Source organism: Dreissena polymorpha, chromosome 7 (assembly GCF_020536995.1).
Source record: "Dreissena polymorpha isolate Duluth1 chromosome 7, UMN_Dpol_1.0, whole genome shotgun sequence".
Classification (NCBI taxonomy): domain Eukaryota; kingdom Metazoa; phylum Mollusca; class Bivalvia; order Myida; family Dreissenidae; genus Dreissena; species Dreissena polymorpha.
The window spans coordinates 1,676,669-1,693,227 of record NC_068361.1 but is presented as its reverse complement, the minus strand read 5'-3'; the positions used below and the strand labels follow the sequence as shown (position 1 = coordinate 1,693,227).

Below are 16,559 nucleotides of genomic sequence, written 5' to 3'. Positions count from 1 at the left end.
AAAAGTGCAATTTTAGCGTCAAATACGTTATAGGGTTGGTTAGTTAATGATCAGAACAATCTTGTTTTATTACAATATCTTTTGAGTAAATATAGAGATAATGAGATATTCCACGCAAAAGTTAAATGTTCAAAATGGTTGTGTACATACAAAAAGTACCTCGTTCTGATTGATTTTAAGTGGCATTTATCGCCTTTGGCCAGTGACTCCACAAGATGTCCGAAACACATTTGTGAAGTTTCAACTGAATTTGTATAGTGGAAACGGTGCTATGGAAATTTTACCCGTTTATCAATTTTCTAGATACAGACAAGAACACAATTCTGCTAAATTTCTGAGTTCTCGAACATGGAAAGTTATCTCACTCAATGGACCCGTATTGAAAACGTGATATTAAGTCGTTGCATTTCACCATAATGAAATTTCTTAGTTTAAAGGGGGAGCATAAATCTGCTTTTTGGAAGGTCGGATACATGAAATTGGATTAGTGACCTTACACAATAGAGGTTATTGTGCACATGTAGACACATGTGCAAAATTTTAAATTAATACATGTGATAGAAATCGTTACATGGAGTGTATGCACGTTTACCTTAAAAAGCACATTACGCAAAAACCGACGCCGACATTTGAGGGAGTAGTAAATATCGGACTTAACTTCGGAGACATTTTTATTCAAAAGACTGTAGTCTATGTTATGTTTCAACGTGAAGCGTCAAGGTCTCCCAACCGTACGGTAGGATTCAGACAACGAGGGACATGTAGAGCCTGTACTTGGTGGAGAAGTTGCTTTTCCACAACCTGCTCAGTCTAGCCATAACTGAAGTCGCCATGGCAATTTTTGGTCGGACCCCAGCGATACTGGTGCCATCCTTAAACAGCGTTGCTCCAGAGAACTTGAAGCTTATTACCCCTTCCATCTAGTCGCCGCTTATATCGATGTATGCACTCATGTTGTTCTTGCTGCACACCTTGGTCTTCGACTTTTATGTGAAGAAATCCTTCCCGTATGATCTTGCTATTTCATTAAGTATGTTGGTAAGTTCTTGAAGTTTACTGAGTCCACTGCCATCCATTAGGTTAATGTCATAAGCGAATTGCAAGTTAGAGATGTGCCTGCTACATATGGAGATCGAAATGTAATGTCATGGATGGTCTCCTACGTTAACTTCTAAAGGAATCTGCCACTACTATGGGCGGACTTAAAGTGTCCGCTTCGGATCTGGGATCGTTCTGATGGAGACTTGAATCAGGTTAGAGCCGGTAGTTATAGAGGTCGCTGTAGTATTCAGTCTACATGTCAAGGCCTACGGCATTCTCGGTCAGGAGGTTCCCGTTAGTGTCCGCTATAAAACTGGGCTTGGGCTGACGGGTCTTCGTGGGGGTCTTGATGGTGATGTAAGCCTTTCACTTCTGCCTGTGATCATCTCTTTGCATTACTCCTCCATCCACTCCTACTGGGTCTCTTTCATCTTGTTTTCTCACCCCGCTGTTCGCTTTTTGGTTTAATGTACTAAAGTCATAGCTTTATGACTAGCTCCTCTCTTCTTTTGTCGCAGAAGTTTATGATCTCAATCGTAAACAACGGCCCCTTCTCTCTCTCACAAGAGAGGCGATTACAGCCGGACTTCCTTGATGTTGTCAGTGATGGTTTCGATGTCACTGTCTAGGATGTTCAGGGCCGTAAACTTGCCACCCTTCTTAATGCGACTGCAATCTCTGGATCGTTCAACTTATCCACGTAAAATCTAATGCGAGGGTTCATGGTGATGCGCTTGTTCTTTAACTTCAGCTTGATGATGGTGAGCACTAAGTCGTTGTCACTTCCGATGTCTGCGACTGCATGCGTTCTTGCGTTTGCCTTTTTGATGCTGGCATCGAAACGTTGCGGGTTGTTTTCTTCCAATTTTGGAGTATGACAGATCAATGATCTAAACGGTTTGTGTGGGTGCAGCTTGTTGGGTAGGGTGAGTTGGTGTCTTCTCGTGAACTCAATAAATCTCAGCCCTCTGTCGTTGGTGTTTCGTATGTCAAATCTTCTGTACTTGGACGATGAAGATGTCTTTCTTCGGGACTTTGTCTATGATGCATTGTACTATCTCTAGGCTGAATGAACACTCCATACACCCCAATTGCAATTACCCAGTTTAAAACCGAAAACAGTTCAATATTACAAAAATGCTTTCAAGTTTGGTGTGTTTAAAAGTTTGTTTTCTTTTGATACACACCATTTTGTCCTACAGCAACGCTTGAGTAACATCTTTCGTGGCAAATTTGCAACGATGTAGAGTTCATAATTGTATCTAAAAGTTACTATTTCAAATATTTTCGTATTCTTGCAAAACCGCATGTAATTTTTTTTTCAAAATTAAAGAATAAGTTTTAATTATTAAAAATGTGTCTAAATATTATAATCATAATATCAACAGAAATAGTTAAATAGTTAAAACATGACTGGCTTTTTTATTCATATTGGATTCTTTCCCTTTTAAGATGTTATATTGTCATTTTGCCGATCTGTGAGCATACCATTTAAAGAACCGAAACACATTGATAATGTTGAAAATACACTAATTATATTAGTTTTTAAGAATGTGATTTTGTATAACGTTATACACTTGGTGGAATCGTAAATTACACGTCATTACATAGATAATCTATTATATTGATCAATGCTGGTTGAATATATCAAATTTGCTTTGAAAAGAATATGTGACTGAATAGTCGCTTAAAACTCATACTACTTGTCCTTGCACTTGCACGACGGCACAATAATAAGCGTTTAACAGGTTACTCATCTTCCATTATTGAGTTTTTCATCAAATTTTGCGATCTCGTTGTCGTAAGTGTTTGACTTCCAAAAATAGAATTGTTGTTTTATAACAAATAGCCGCGGGAACTTTCATATCCGTGTGCTGCATTTGTCAGTTAATTAACACGGATTTGCTTTACTACATAAGAAAGTCGTACGCAATGTAAATTATTATTCTCATTTCGTTCTGATACTGAGACTGGATAGATGGGACTTCCGTATATGTTGCTACTGGTGTGGTTGTTTGGTCACGGACAACATTGCGCTGTCCTTAGAGCACCGCCAGGTACAACGCTTACAAGAGTTGCTTGTGGAATACACATTAATATTTTCCAGAAATACAACTAATATATTTATCGCAAGTTTGATTTTGTACATAGATGTATTGTGATGGTTAAGTTAGTTTAAATTTTGATTATTTTCATTTTCAGCGAGAACGTTCCATGGACACATCGTTAATTCGGGAAGAAGTCAACAGAAATCTGGCGATACAGTTGTCTTCAAAGAGAATATTGCGTTAGACGTTATCCGAGATGGAATGTCAAACATGAGGAAAACGCTTAAGCGTCAATACATCCCAGAACAGAACGTCAGCGGTAACATTTTGGTAAGTCGCAAATTATTTATTGTAATCTATTACTTAACAATGTAGCTGTGCTTGGAATTGAGGCCGGGATCATAAGGAGCAAAAGCTTACTCGTAACTACTTCCCCATGCATGCATAAATGCTGTTTAAAACTTTAAACCCTATGCAAGAAAACTAGTTTTGGAAAATAATCGATGAAAAAGCTTAAAAATGTAAAAAAAAAAATAATAATTTGTTTGATTTGAATTGATAATTTTAAGTAAACGAACATATTTTATGTTTACATTTGTGTTAGTCAGGGGAGTTATTTTGCTTTTTTGATTATATTGCATACATTCTTTTTTAATACAAGACATGTTTTCATTGTCATTTTGAACAAGTCCCACAAATATTGGCATTTATGCCAAGCTATGTTATAGGGCATTTGATAAAAATCTCAATCCAAATGAGACTTTCATTTTCACGGGGAGCGATGTACAAAATAGTTTAATTAAACCGAAACAATGAAAACGTAATTTTAAGTGCTGAAACAAATCGTTACACTTAATAACTTAATAAATTTACAGAATTACTTTTAAAATGCGCATTTAACACGCATTTAACACTTACAAAAACATAAATATACCGTTGTTAGTAAGATTTGTTTAATTAGTTTGAAAAAAATGGACAATTGGAAAATATTTAGTATTTAACAAGACAAACAATAATACAGACAATATTTAAAAGGCTATAATCCTAAAAGTAATAAAAATGCGAATAAAAGTTATGCTTATACGAATAAGTCGTTTGTAATTGTATATCAGTATTTTTTAAAGCAGGCGTCAATACAACAATTGGCGTCGCACTGGAATGCGGCGACTAGTATGTAATGCATTTTTAGCATATGGGAGGAGAAGTTATTTTATGGATCAATGTATATATTTTTTTTTAAAGAATATCTTTCATAGTGTTGTTTTTTTATGTGTACATAAGTGTAAATAAGTACTGCATGTGTGCCTATTATATTTATTACAACATTTATTGCCAATAATGCAAAGCTAATGTTTTAATTAATAACTGATCAACAACTGATCACAGGGGAAAGATCACAGGGACTGGGCAAATACGCGAAACTTTCTGGTTTTGTATAAAAACAAATGATGTTTTGTATAAAAACAAAACATAATCAAAATATATTTATTTTGTGGTTTTTCTAATTTGCTTATTTAGTGGAGAATCAATGTAGAACGATATTTGACGACCTATCGCGCAAGCAAGTTTATTGGAAGGCGTAGTGGTACGAAAACGTACAATGCATAAGTTTATTAAAAGACATATAATAACGATCGGTATACACAACTACACCAAATATGTGAATGTCAGCTGGAATAGCTCAGTTGGGAGAGCGTTAGACTGAAATTGTTAACGCAACAGTCATCTAAAGGCCACCGGTTCGATCCCGGGTTCCGGCACGAACGGAACAGTTCGGCGGCTGACAATTTTTCAGTCAGGTTAATAAATATAATAAAGCTTTATTTTATGTAGACATTTTAAAATCCATTTTACTACAATTGGACATTTTATTAAAATTAATGGATGCAACGTGGTGACAACGTTAATTTAAATTTCTTACATCACTTAAATATCTTATAAAAAATACACGTGTTTTTATATTAACAAATAAATACAAACAACACATCTATTATCCGTGTATTTTTATGGTTGTCTATTATTGATTGTAACAATGAGTTGCGATAAATGAAGCAGCCGTTTATCAAGGAGGAGCTGTGTCCCAGCAACCCGTTTCCCTAGAGTCAAGCACTTCTCGGAGTTTGTTTTTTAAGAACCACATATAGAGCGCGAAGCGCGACACGTATTACTATATGGTGGTATGGACCCTTTAGAATTATCCGACCATTACGTCCATAGTTATCTTCCTTAGAATTTGAGAAATTTTGAAATCCTTGTTCGAAGTCCAAAATTTTCATCCGATTGTTCCCAAACATGCACAGGTTTTTTTATCAATGAGGACCCAACCCAAACTCTATACGAGCAATATCGGACCATAAGTCCAGAATTATTTCTCATTGAATTTAAAAATAAAAGTGAAAAAAACTGCTTGGTTAGGTGATTATGTCAACATTTTTCATCAGATTCTTTCCAAACTTACAGTGTCTTCATATCAATGAGCATTTTTACCTCATTTAAAATGAGAAACATCGGGACAATAAGTCCAGATTTTTTTCTATTAAATTTGACAAAATAAACAATTTCCATTTGTTTAAGATTTCACAACTTTCGTCTGAATCTTTCCGAACTTGTTAAGTGTTTTTATATCAGTATTACTCGAATCCTATTGAAAATGATGAATATCGGAGCAATAAATCTATTATGATCTTTTACTGAATTTCAAAGTATTATGAAATGCAGATTCTTATGCAATTTACAGTTTTCATTCAATTTTTTTTCAAACGTTTACAGTGTTTTCATATCAATGAGTACTCAACCCCTATCGTAAATGAACAACGTAAGAATTCAGAATCATCTACCCTTGAAGTTGAGAAAAATATGAAATTACGCTTACAAGATAAAGCAATTATTTTGTAACCTACACAGTTCTGTTCCATTTATAAAAACTGCACACGGATTCCAGTAAAAAAAGGAAATCAATGTTAATAAAATGAACTATGAAATGTTTGGGGGTTACAACACAAAATCATAGATAATGGTTATTTGGGGGTTATAACACAACATCATAGATAATGGTTATACCAGTATCTTTTTCTATTTTGTTGAAAATAATCGGCCAATAAATTAATATTTACAGTAGAAAAAAAATCGTTCCATGTAACTTCATTGAGTGCCTTTCACACTGAAAATTCCGATGCCCTTTGATGCTTTGCAAACTAATTGCAATTAAATAAGTTGATAGGTTGATAAGTGTTAACATTTATGATTTTATTATCAGCTTAAATACATCAATTATAATAAGGTATGTTAGTTACTTTGTTCAAACCAGCGGTTGATTTTTTGTGTTTTATTATTATTATTATTATTATTATTATTATTATTATTATTATTATTATTATTGTTATTATTATTATTACTCTTAGTATTATTATTACGATAATTATTATTTATTTATTAATTATTATTATTATTATTATTATTATTATTATTATTATTATTATTATTATTATTATTATTATTATTATTATTATTATTATTATTATCATTATTATTTTCATTATTAGTAAAAGTAGTATTACCATTTTTAGTAGTTGTATTATCAGCTGATTTTCTTTTATTTAATAATAATGTAATTATGAACGATGATATATCTTTTATTTAAATAAGGTTATAAAAAATATTTGGGAATATGCGAACGGTCAAACTGTTTTCCAGAAGTGTAGGGGGCAATATTGTGAACTATTTTGGCCCTTTTACACATTTAGACTTAATTTATGTAAGTTTCATATTCGTTTCTCTAAAATATAAATAATATAAATGCAAATAATAAGGTACATGGATTAAATTCATAACTTGTTTATTCCAGGCAACAGCCCTGTATATGTCTTCAACAGAAGACATGATATACAGAGAAGAAGTCCTGTCGGACGGAAAAGTGATTTCTGTAAGTACAATTGGTTGTTATACTGAAGCAAGGGTACTTGATCGCGGCGTATAGTTTGTTAGGTACGGTGAAAACGCAATGAAAGAACTCGCATAGGGATTTATGTTTCTTCGCTTTATAAACATCGTTAGACCTTTCATTATTTTAAATAATATAATATTGGAGTCATTTTTAAAAAGACTATGGCAAGAACAACTGGATTCCGGCTTTATTTTAGTCTTTTTTATACAAAAATCCATTTCAGTATAGCATATTATTTTATTACGTTTATCAAATATAGAATAATACAAAATACACTAAAACAACATTCACAAGTGATTAATACAAATAAGATGAAAGTCAGAAAAACAACAACACAGGAATGGCGTACTCAAACTTAGAACAATCAGACGATATGGCGGTATAAATCAATTTAAGCTACTGCGCTAGAACTCATATTAAATATTCCGTTCCAACCTGTGGATTCATTGTAGACTTGGAAATTAAAAAAGTGCACAACAAAGAAGCCACACATTATAAAATGTACTTTATATTGAAATGCATATACATTTACTATTTAAAGTATCCGTTATTTATGACGTCATATTTTCGTTAAATTCATATTTCGTAAAGGAGATGCCCCGTTGAAGCCCGTTGAATGATGGTCTCTTAAACTTTACATTTACAAGTAACATATGAGCATATGTGCTTGATCAAATGTTTAACATAATGAAAGCCGAATATTTACTCTATAGTGTAAAGTGTATTTAATTTATTACGGTTTGTGAATCTGGTGATACTACCGAGCGATGACTAAAATTTTACCCATCACTGCTTCTGCGTCTGTGTCGTCGTCCTTCATCCCCCCCCCCCCCCCCCCCCCCCCCCCGAACGACCAGACGGGTCAAGGAAATGAAGATAGGGATTAAGAGTGTATGGATTCACCAAACACTAATAAAAAAATCAATTAGTAATATTATCAAATCAGTGATTTTATGACATTAACAAACATAATTACAATGCGTTACAAGACGCTAATTAATCATTGGAAATTTATATGTATTTATGTTAAATCATCAAGAAAATATAAATATATAAACCACATATTTTGGCTCAACCATGTTTAACATTTATGTTTCTTCCACAGTACGCTCTTTTGCACAACAATGATAGCTTGGATTACATCAACGCAGACGGTAAAATTCTGGAACTTTCGGTGGATCCCGATGCGTTCACTGATTACATAACTCCTCCACCAGGTAAGCAAGCTGCTCGATTGAAATTGACAAAATGTGCTAGAGTTTGGAAAGAAAAACAATATCCACAATAACCTGCCGGTATAAACAACTCTGGCTGATTAAAATTCATTGCAAAACAACATACCATTTCAAAATTATCTGATCGAAAATAATATTGGTGCATTCACTTTGACAGCGTTGTTTGTACCTAAAGTCGATATTGTTTTTCAAAGATGTGAAGATCCGGATTACATCTCTTAATTGATATGTTAAGCCCCAGAAAAAATCAAATTATTAAAATTAGAATAAACATTTAAATCATGTATATGGGCCGTGCTCTGTGTAAAAAAGTGGTTTAATGCATGTGCGTAAAGTATCGTCCCAGATTAGCCTGTGCAGTCGGCACAGGCTAATCAGGGATGACACTCTCCGCTTTTAAGATATTTTTCGTTTTAAGAAAGTCTCTTCTAAGCAAAATTTAAATTTAGACGGAAAATGTCGTCCCTGATTAGCCTGTGCACAGGCTAATATGGGACGACACTTTACGCACGTGCATTAAACCCCATTTTCACAGAATGCGGCTCATATCAATGTCTGGTATTATGTATTATTGAGGTTTACAGGGCTTGTTATTCCTTACAAAAATACATAGTTGGATATTGCGTTATCTGTTTAGAATATACAAACTTTTAAATGGTTTATAAACCATGAATTTGTTTGTAGACTAGTGTGGTGATTTTCATGAAGCTTTTCAACAAGTGTGAATGTAATCTTTATAAGCAGGATTTGTTGTTCTAAGCGTCTAGTCATATAGTCTCTCGTAAATTTGACAATATAGAATCCATTCAACGATTTACAAACTTCACGATTTCAGCCATCTGTGTTTTTTTAGACGACCCACGAAATTGTTATGGATTGTTAACTACAATAGCGGGATGTTCGCTAACGGCAAACTAGGACACACAATCAAATTCCCTTTCTGATCAAGTGTAAAATATCACATAGACATAATGTATTGTTAAAAGCATTTGTCAAATATTGGTTAAAATCATTGACTGTTTCTTTTGCTTGAGGCTGCTCGTATGTGTATCGTTAATTACAATCAGTGTAGTTTAATCGCGTTCTGTGAAAAGGGGGTTTAATGCAAGTGTCGTCCTAGATTGGCCTGTGCTTAACGTATGACTGCATTTTAGCTAAGAAGAGACATCATTAAAAAAGATATACAAAAGCCAAAGGTGTCGTCTCTGATTAGCCTGTGTGCAGTGCACAGACTTATCTAGAACGAACATATTTACGCACATGCAATAAGCCCCGTATTCACATAGCGCTGCTCATTTTTATTTCATTATTCGCTGCTCTGACATCATTATTTAGTTGCAAACAACACGGACGACCGAGTCATCGACACTTTGCCTTTGAGAAAACCACGAATCAGACGAGCTTTATCTGACCAGCTGACGGGGGCCGCTGTCATCAAACTTATTTTGTTTATAGATAAAGCGGCTATTGATAAGTAAGTAACTTTTTTTTTAATCTACTCAAAATTAAAGCAAGATTGTCGGAATCACGAGCGTATTCATTATCTGAGTCAATAGTGGTTAAAGAATATAGCAAGTGTCTAAACCAGCAAATTTAACGTTTTATTTTAAGTTTCTCCGACATCTATTTACTGTTTTTAACATTTAAAGGGATTGATTGTAAAAATGCTCTGTAATAATTGGGCAATTAGGTCAAAATAATCATGCTATTGCACAATTAAAGTTCATTGCTTCAAACTGCAAGTTAACAGTTTTAAATAACCGTTTTTTCCATAAAATCACAGGAAAGCAAAAGACAATACTTGTCATGGCTATTTAATGCTTACCCTTCTATTTTCCACCCATTTCCCTCTGAACTATCATTTAATATTAAAATCTAGATCAACGTGATCGTATCGATAAACGCAGAAAACAATTACGGCTGGTTGATTTCCACCATATATACTAGCAACTTCCATGTTGTATAGTTCACCCATCTTATAAACGAGCATCACACATGAATTATAAATAAATACAAAGACTAGACACACATTCTGTGACTCAGCACAGGTGGTTAGCGTGTGGCTATGATATTAATTAGTGAAAACATCATTTTGAATGATAAATAATCATATTATAACGAAAAATTAACTTTTCTGAAAAAAAATATTTCACTATCAAATATATATATAACAAGGTATGCAACTCAAAATCACCCCATAACGGGGTGCATCGCTTTGAACAGCCATATCTTCATCAATTGTGCAGCGATTTTCACGATCTCGGTCTTATTCAACGCAGAAATGAATTTCCTTTCTGGAAATGTATATGTCTTGCAATATTTTTACAAATGCTGGGTCAACTTTTAAGAAATAACACGATACACAACACGCATGACCCAGTTGACAGTGATCATGTATTCTTTATGAATGAAATCTCCAGTTGTAAAGACACACCTCCGCATTGGACCAATGAAATCACTCGTATGTTTAAAATGTCAGTTAGTTGAAATGTATGTAAACAAAGGTTTCAAACGGCGCTGGACAGTTAGTCTTGATGCAGAATGTAACGACAAGAACGGTAATAATGTTTTTTCATACGTTTTATTGAATTATGGTATCGAACTACATGAACTTTGTAGGGAAGTTGCCCTTTACTCCGTGAAGATTTCAGTCTTAAAGACAGCATGATCACTGTCAACTGGGTCATGCGTGTTGTGTATCGTGTTATTTCTTAAAAGTTGACCCAGCATTTGTAAAAATATTGCAAGACATATACATTTCCAGAAAGGAAATTCATTTCTGCGTTGAATAAGACCGAGATCGTGAAAATCGCTGCAAAATTGATGAAGATATGGCTGTTCAAAGCGATGCACCCCGTTTTGGGCTGATTTTGAGTTGCATACCTTGTTATATATATATTTGATAGTGAAATATTTTTTTTCAGAAAAGTTAATTTTTCGTTATAATATGATTATTTATCATTCAAAATGATGTTTTCACTAATTAATATCATAGCCACACGCTAACCACCTGTGGTGACTCAGTACTTACGTTTTTGTCAGGTTTATGCCACTCAATAGCGATGAAAACGCTGCACGGGAAGACTTAAAGAGATTCTTCACGCTGGTTGTCAATGAGGTAGGTCCGGGACCCGTCGTCACAAACCGCAAATGATTAAATGAGATTAGTGCAGTAACATAACCGTAATTATTAAATTTTGAAAAGATGTTCAATCGTCAATCTTAAATATATATAGAATTATATTAATATCAGTGTATGATCGAACTTTATCTAACGAATGGTTCTATAGAAAACAGGGTACGAGTTTCGCATCCTTGTGTGAACATGCCTTTTTACCACGAGTGAAATTAATATTTGATAATTCGCCGAAGCAACAATTGATATTTTTATTGTATGCGTTAGTGACTAATGCAAACACCTGTTTGTGAATATTTAAAACGCATGTTCATCATCATCATCGTTATCATCATCATCATCATCATCATCATCATCATCATCATCATCATCACCATCACCATCACCATCATCATCATCATCATCATCATCATCATCATCATCATCATCATCAATCCCTTGACCGGTTTGGCCGTTGGGGAGAAATGAGGGACGACGATACAGAAATCCTCCTCCAGTCATATATGCTGTGTGTTGATAAAAGTAATTCATCATTGGGAAGGGATGTCCACTCTTTTGCATTATCCATCCAGCTTACTTCTGACGGCCTCGACGTCGTCCTCCCTCTATCGTGCACTGGAGAAAGATTTGCACAGAGAGTCGTGCCTGGTGACGTGTCAAAACAAAGCAAACTTTCGTCATTTGACGGTTGCCTGTAGGGGCAAGTGATGCAGTCATGATACGGACGTAATCGTTGCTCGTGGGCCCCGAAGACATGCAGTCGTCTGAGTCATTTATGTTAATATGTCTGTATCTTGCATTCTGTGTCCACGTGAAGCCTCCAGGTATCGAAGCCGCAAAGTAGGATAGAGACTACGAGGGACTTGTAGAGCCTGTACTTGGCGGGGAAGCCTATGGAACTGCTTGTCCGAAACCTATTCAGTCAAGCTGCCGTCGCCATGGCAATTCATATTCGGACCTCAGCGGTATTTGTACCATCCTTGGACAGGATTGCAACAAAGTATTTGAAGCTGGTCACTTCTAGCTTCTCACCGTTCATGGAGATGTCTGCACTGGTATTGGTCGTGCTGTTCACCATGATCTTTGACTTCTCCGTGCTAACCTCCATCCCGTATGCTCCTACTCTTTCATGGTGAGATCAACTTAGAGAGTTGGTGAGATCTTCAAGTTCACTGCTGGTGCCACCCATAAGTTCAATGTCATATACGAATCTCAAGTTGGAGATGGGTCTTCCACCGATGTAGATAGAGATGTTGTTGTCATGGAGAGTCTCCTGTATTATCTTCTCAAGGAAAGCATTGAACAGGATGGGAGATGGAAGACATCCCTGACGACCTGCATAATCTTCTCAAGGAAAGGATTGAACAGGATGGGAGAGAGCAGAAATCGCAGACATCCCTGATGTCCTGCATAATCTTCTCAATGAAAGGATTGAACAGGATTGGAGAGAGCAGACATCCCTGATGTCCTGCATAATCTTCTCAAGGAAAGGATTGAACAGGATGGGAGAGAGCAGGCATCCCTGATGTCCTGAAGAAGTCCCCCCTGATGTCCGTTGAGAAGTACTACACTGGTGGCGTTTTCGTAGAATTCTTGAATGAGTTGCACCAGCCCTTAGTCAATGTTAAATCCTCTCATAATATACCATAGGCCTGGTACACGTGGTCGAAAGCTTTTTTTATAGTCAATGAAGGAAGTTGTGGAAGAGGTCACGTAGTGTTGCGGGTGTTTCTCAATTATGATTCTGCAGTTGAGATCTGTTCCACTGTGCTTCGAAGAGCTCTGAATCCAGCCTGCACTTCGACCAGCAGTTCCTCGGCCTTACTTTTCAATTGATTAAGGATGATGCGTAACATGACCTAGCTGGGATGACTGATTAGACTGATGGTGGGGTAATTCTCGCACAACTTGAGGTTTCCCTTTTTCGATAGGGGTATGGCCAGTGACTGGGTCCACTTCTTGGGCCACTTGTTCTCCTCCCAGATCTTTTGGTAAAGTGTCATCAATGCTGTCGTTGCCTCCTCCGTGCTACATCAGCTTGGAAATGACGTTGTCCACACTCATAGATTGTCCTGCCTTAGGTAAACGCACTACCTCCACCTCTACCTTAGGCATATTCCGCTTCTGGTCTGGGATCGATCTGAAGGAGACTGGAGTCCGGTTGAAGCGTATACTTGTAAAGGTCACAACAATATTCACCCCATATGTTTAGAGCTTTGACACTCTCGGTAAGGGGATTACCGTCTGCGTCTGATATAACACTTGCCTTGGGCGAACTGGTCTTCGTGAGAGTCTTGAACTCATGTTCATGTTTGAGAAAAGTAACTAACCCATGTAGACGGATGTAATTGGTGCGATTTGTCTCATATTTTCACTGCTTAACGTATCATTGGAAAAAACAACAACTCAAATCTCATACTTTAACTGAAAGCATACACAAGATTATGACAATGTTGAGTCTGATTAGTAATTCATGTATTTTTCATAGAGGATATTTGTTGGATCCGGTGGATTATCGATTTTAATTCACGAGTGATCATAGAAAATAATATTTTCACGAGTGGCGCAGCCACGAGTGAAAATATATGTTTTCTATGATCACGAGTGAATTAAAGTCGATAATCCACCGAATCCAACAAATTTTCTTTTTATTTAATGCATTTTTCACAGTTTATATACATTGTTCAAGAGTTTAACTAACGAATTTTGCTGGGATAATGACGTCATTTCGTCAAAAAAATGACGTCATTTCACAGTAAACAATGAAAATTATCGATAATTCTCACTGATAATTTTCACTGTTTGAAACAGTGAAATTATCAGTTTTAATTCACTGATATTTCTCTATAAACCACCGGAAAGCATTAAATAAATGATAGTCATTATTTCAAATGTAAAAGCAGTTATTGAATGTCATACTCAACATTGGCACAAGTCTTTTGTTTGACAAACACTCTGTTTATAGGGTCTAATATAATACATTTTCTTAAGTGTATAAATTGAACGACGAATACCCATGATCAAAAGTATTAAGTTATTGATGTGTGGACTTGTTTTTCATGAAACTGCTCAAACACCAAATAAAACGGACTTTCGTCATTTAATAATTATATTATTAATCCACTTTTTTCGTAAAAATAGTTTGCTGCCGTAAAAATACTCGTTTTGTTTTATAAATAGATGACTGTTATGTACCAAACATTGAAGACATACGTGGGCGTGGGATACACGCGAGGAACTGTAACGGAACCTTTGCAGAATTTCGCTGTTCAGCTTGTAGATGTGCAGTTTCCGGCGATGGTAACCGTATAGTATTGAATTTACTTTCCCCGATAAATAAACTTTGAGGGCTATATTGGCACTATAGTGCCGTACGCTTTTTAAAGAATGCATGATTTATTAATAGACGAAGACCCATGTAGGTAGTGTGCAATACGTAATACACAGTGAAGAAAACAACTATAAATGCATGCCAATAAAATATATGTTACTGTTTCGCTTCATTTGTTAATAAATTACAAGAATTTACCAGTTTGTGTGGTATACATGTAAAATAGCTAAACAACTAAGGGACAGACGTCGAACATTTGTGAACGTTAGAGCGTACGTTTTGATCGAATAACGCCCGCCTACAAACATGCCCATTGCTTTTCATTATGTAAAGGTTAAATAAAATAATTAAATAATAATATTTTTTTTTAAAGTAACACATAGGTATAAGCATATTTATAGTAATTTAAGCATGTCATTATATTACAATTGGTGGCAACATTAACAAACATTTATGCAATCGATCAAACGTTATCTAGGGAGGTACACCGCAGGCATGACATCGAAGGGTTTAATTTATAAGATTAAGAATAAAACAAAAGAAAAACAAAAACATTGCTATTCATATATGACATTAAAATTAATTTAACAATATTACACTGTTGGAAAAAGATGTTCTTTTTATAAGAATTTATTAAGTAGTTGCTTTACATGGGTGTCATATTATATTCTATTTATATTTTATATTTATAACAAGTTGTCCCGTGGACACTTTGAGCGGGCGCGGTTATCATTGGTAGTAATAAAATCGTTAAGCATGAAGTTTTCACGGAGTAGTCTTGGAGGAGGAAATGTATGTATGCCAATCGAGTAAGAATCCCACCGGAGGCATGTGCCGAAAAAAGTATAAGCCAGTTTTTTTCTGAACGATATAATCAATGTAACATTGTTAGTATAATCTTATCTACTGAAAAGATATGATGCTTTATTAAATGTTTGCCAGACTTAGTGGAGGGGGGGGGGCCCAAACCGCCTATTTTTCCCATTTATAGTTACCGCGCGTTATGTTTTACTAAAAATAGAATTTTAGTAGATGGTATAATTGTTATATTAAGTGCATGTACTTTATATTACATTCTCAATTTGCAGTGTAAAATTAATACTATTTTGCTATAAATCATTAAGACAGTAATCGGTTTTTATTGGAATTTTTCTTGTAATGATTTCGTCCAAGATCTGTAATTAAATTACATACATAAATGCAGCGTTACCGTGGATTTGATGTTGTGTTTGTTTTTATAGGGTAGCAATTTCCAATTTTCGGCCAATAACGATATACAAGTGCAGGCTGGACTGGACGCCTTTAGGACATTTATAGCTTCCTATAACTCTATGGGAATAGCATATGATCACGCTGCTTGGATTTCAGGGTTGGTATACACGCTAATATTTCGGCCTTTAATTTTGAAATAAATGTTCAGTGAATATTTGTGTGAATATTAAATATACCCTTGCGGCCTAGTCCATTTAACTGCATTTAGCACTTAATGTGATCAATTTATATCCTATAATATATATGCAGTCTCTAAAAGCAGGTTTTATTTAAGGCATAAGTGAACGTAATACACACTTGTGGCATATCTAATAAGCGAAGCGTAAGATTTTTCCCCCCGGCTGATTGTTTTGTAATAGTGTAGCAGGTGGGGAAAGGGGGGTAGCTGCTGTGTAGGAGCTAATGCCGAGTGCCTGTGTATACTGTTATATGTATGTACATTTACGTGTAATTAAATTCTGTTTTCAGGAACGATCTGGTTTCAGGATCGAACCGTGGTGTTGCGGGTAAGTACACTATTGCCTGTTAGGCATCTTGATAAGTCGGGCCCCAG

General features: G+C 35.4%; 1 protein-coding gene across 1 annotated transcript; it reads left to right on the top strand.

Moving 5' to 3' along the window:
- The first annotated feature begins 939 nt into the window (after positions 1-939).
- LOC127838122 (uncharacterized) lies at positions 940-16,535 on the top strand. Its single transcript, XM_052365695.1, has 11 exons — positions 940-1,038; positions 1,306-1,398; positions 1,793-1,802; positions 3,244-3,419; positions 6,934-7,011; positions 8,138-8,249; positions 9,603-9,741; positions 11,310-11,385; positions 14,584-14,703; positions 15,976-16,103; positions 16,475-16,535. Exons 1-11 carry the CDS (start codon positions 940-942, stop codon positions 16,533-16,535), a joined length of 1,092 nt encoding a protein of 363 aa, XP_052221655.1.
- Positions 16,536-16,559: the final 24 nt, after the last annotated feature.

What these genes read in the sequence shown, in the direction of transcription:
- LOC127838122 (XM_052365695.1), top strand. Translation starts at nt 940, where the DNA reads ATGTATGCACTCATGTTGTTCTTGCTGCACACCTTGGTCTTCGACTTT. An exon ending in CGGACGGAAAAGTGATTTCT is followed by an intron (nt 7,012 to 8,137) that starts GTAAGTACAATT and finishes TTTCTTCCACAG; the next exon opens with TACGCTCTTTTGCACAACAA. An exon ending in GATAAAGCGGCTATTGATAA is followed by an intron (nt 9,742 to 11,309) that starts GTAAGTAACTTT and finishes CGTTTTTGTCAG; the next exon opens with GTTTATGCCACTCAATAGCG.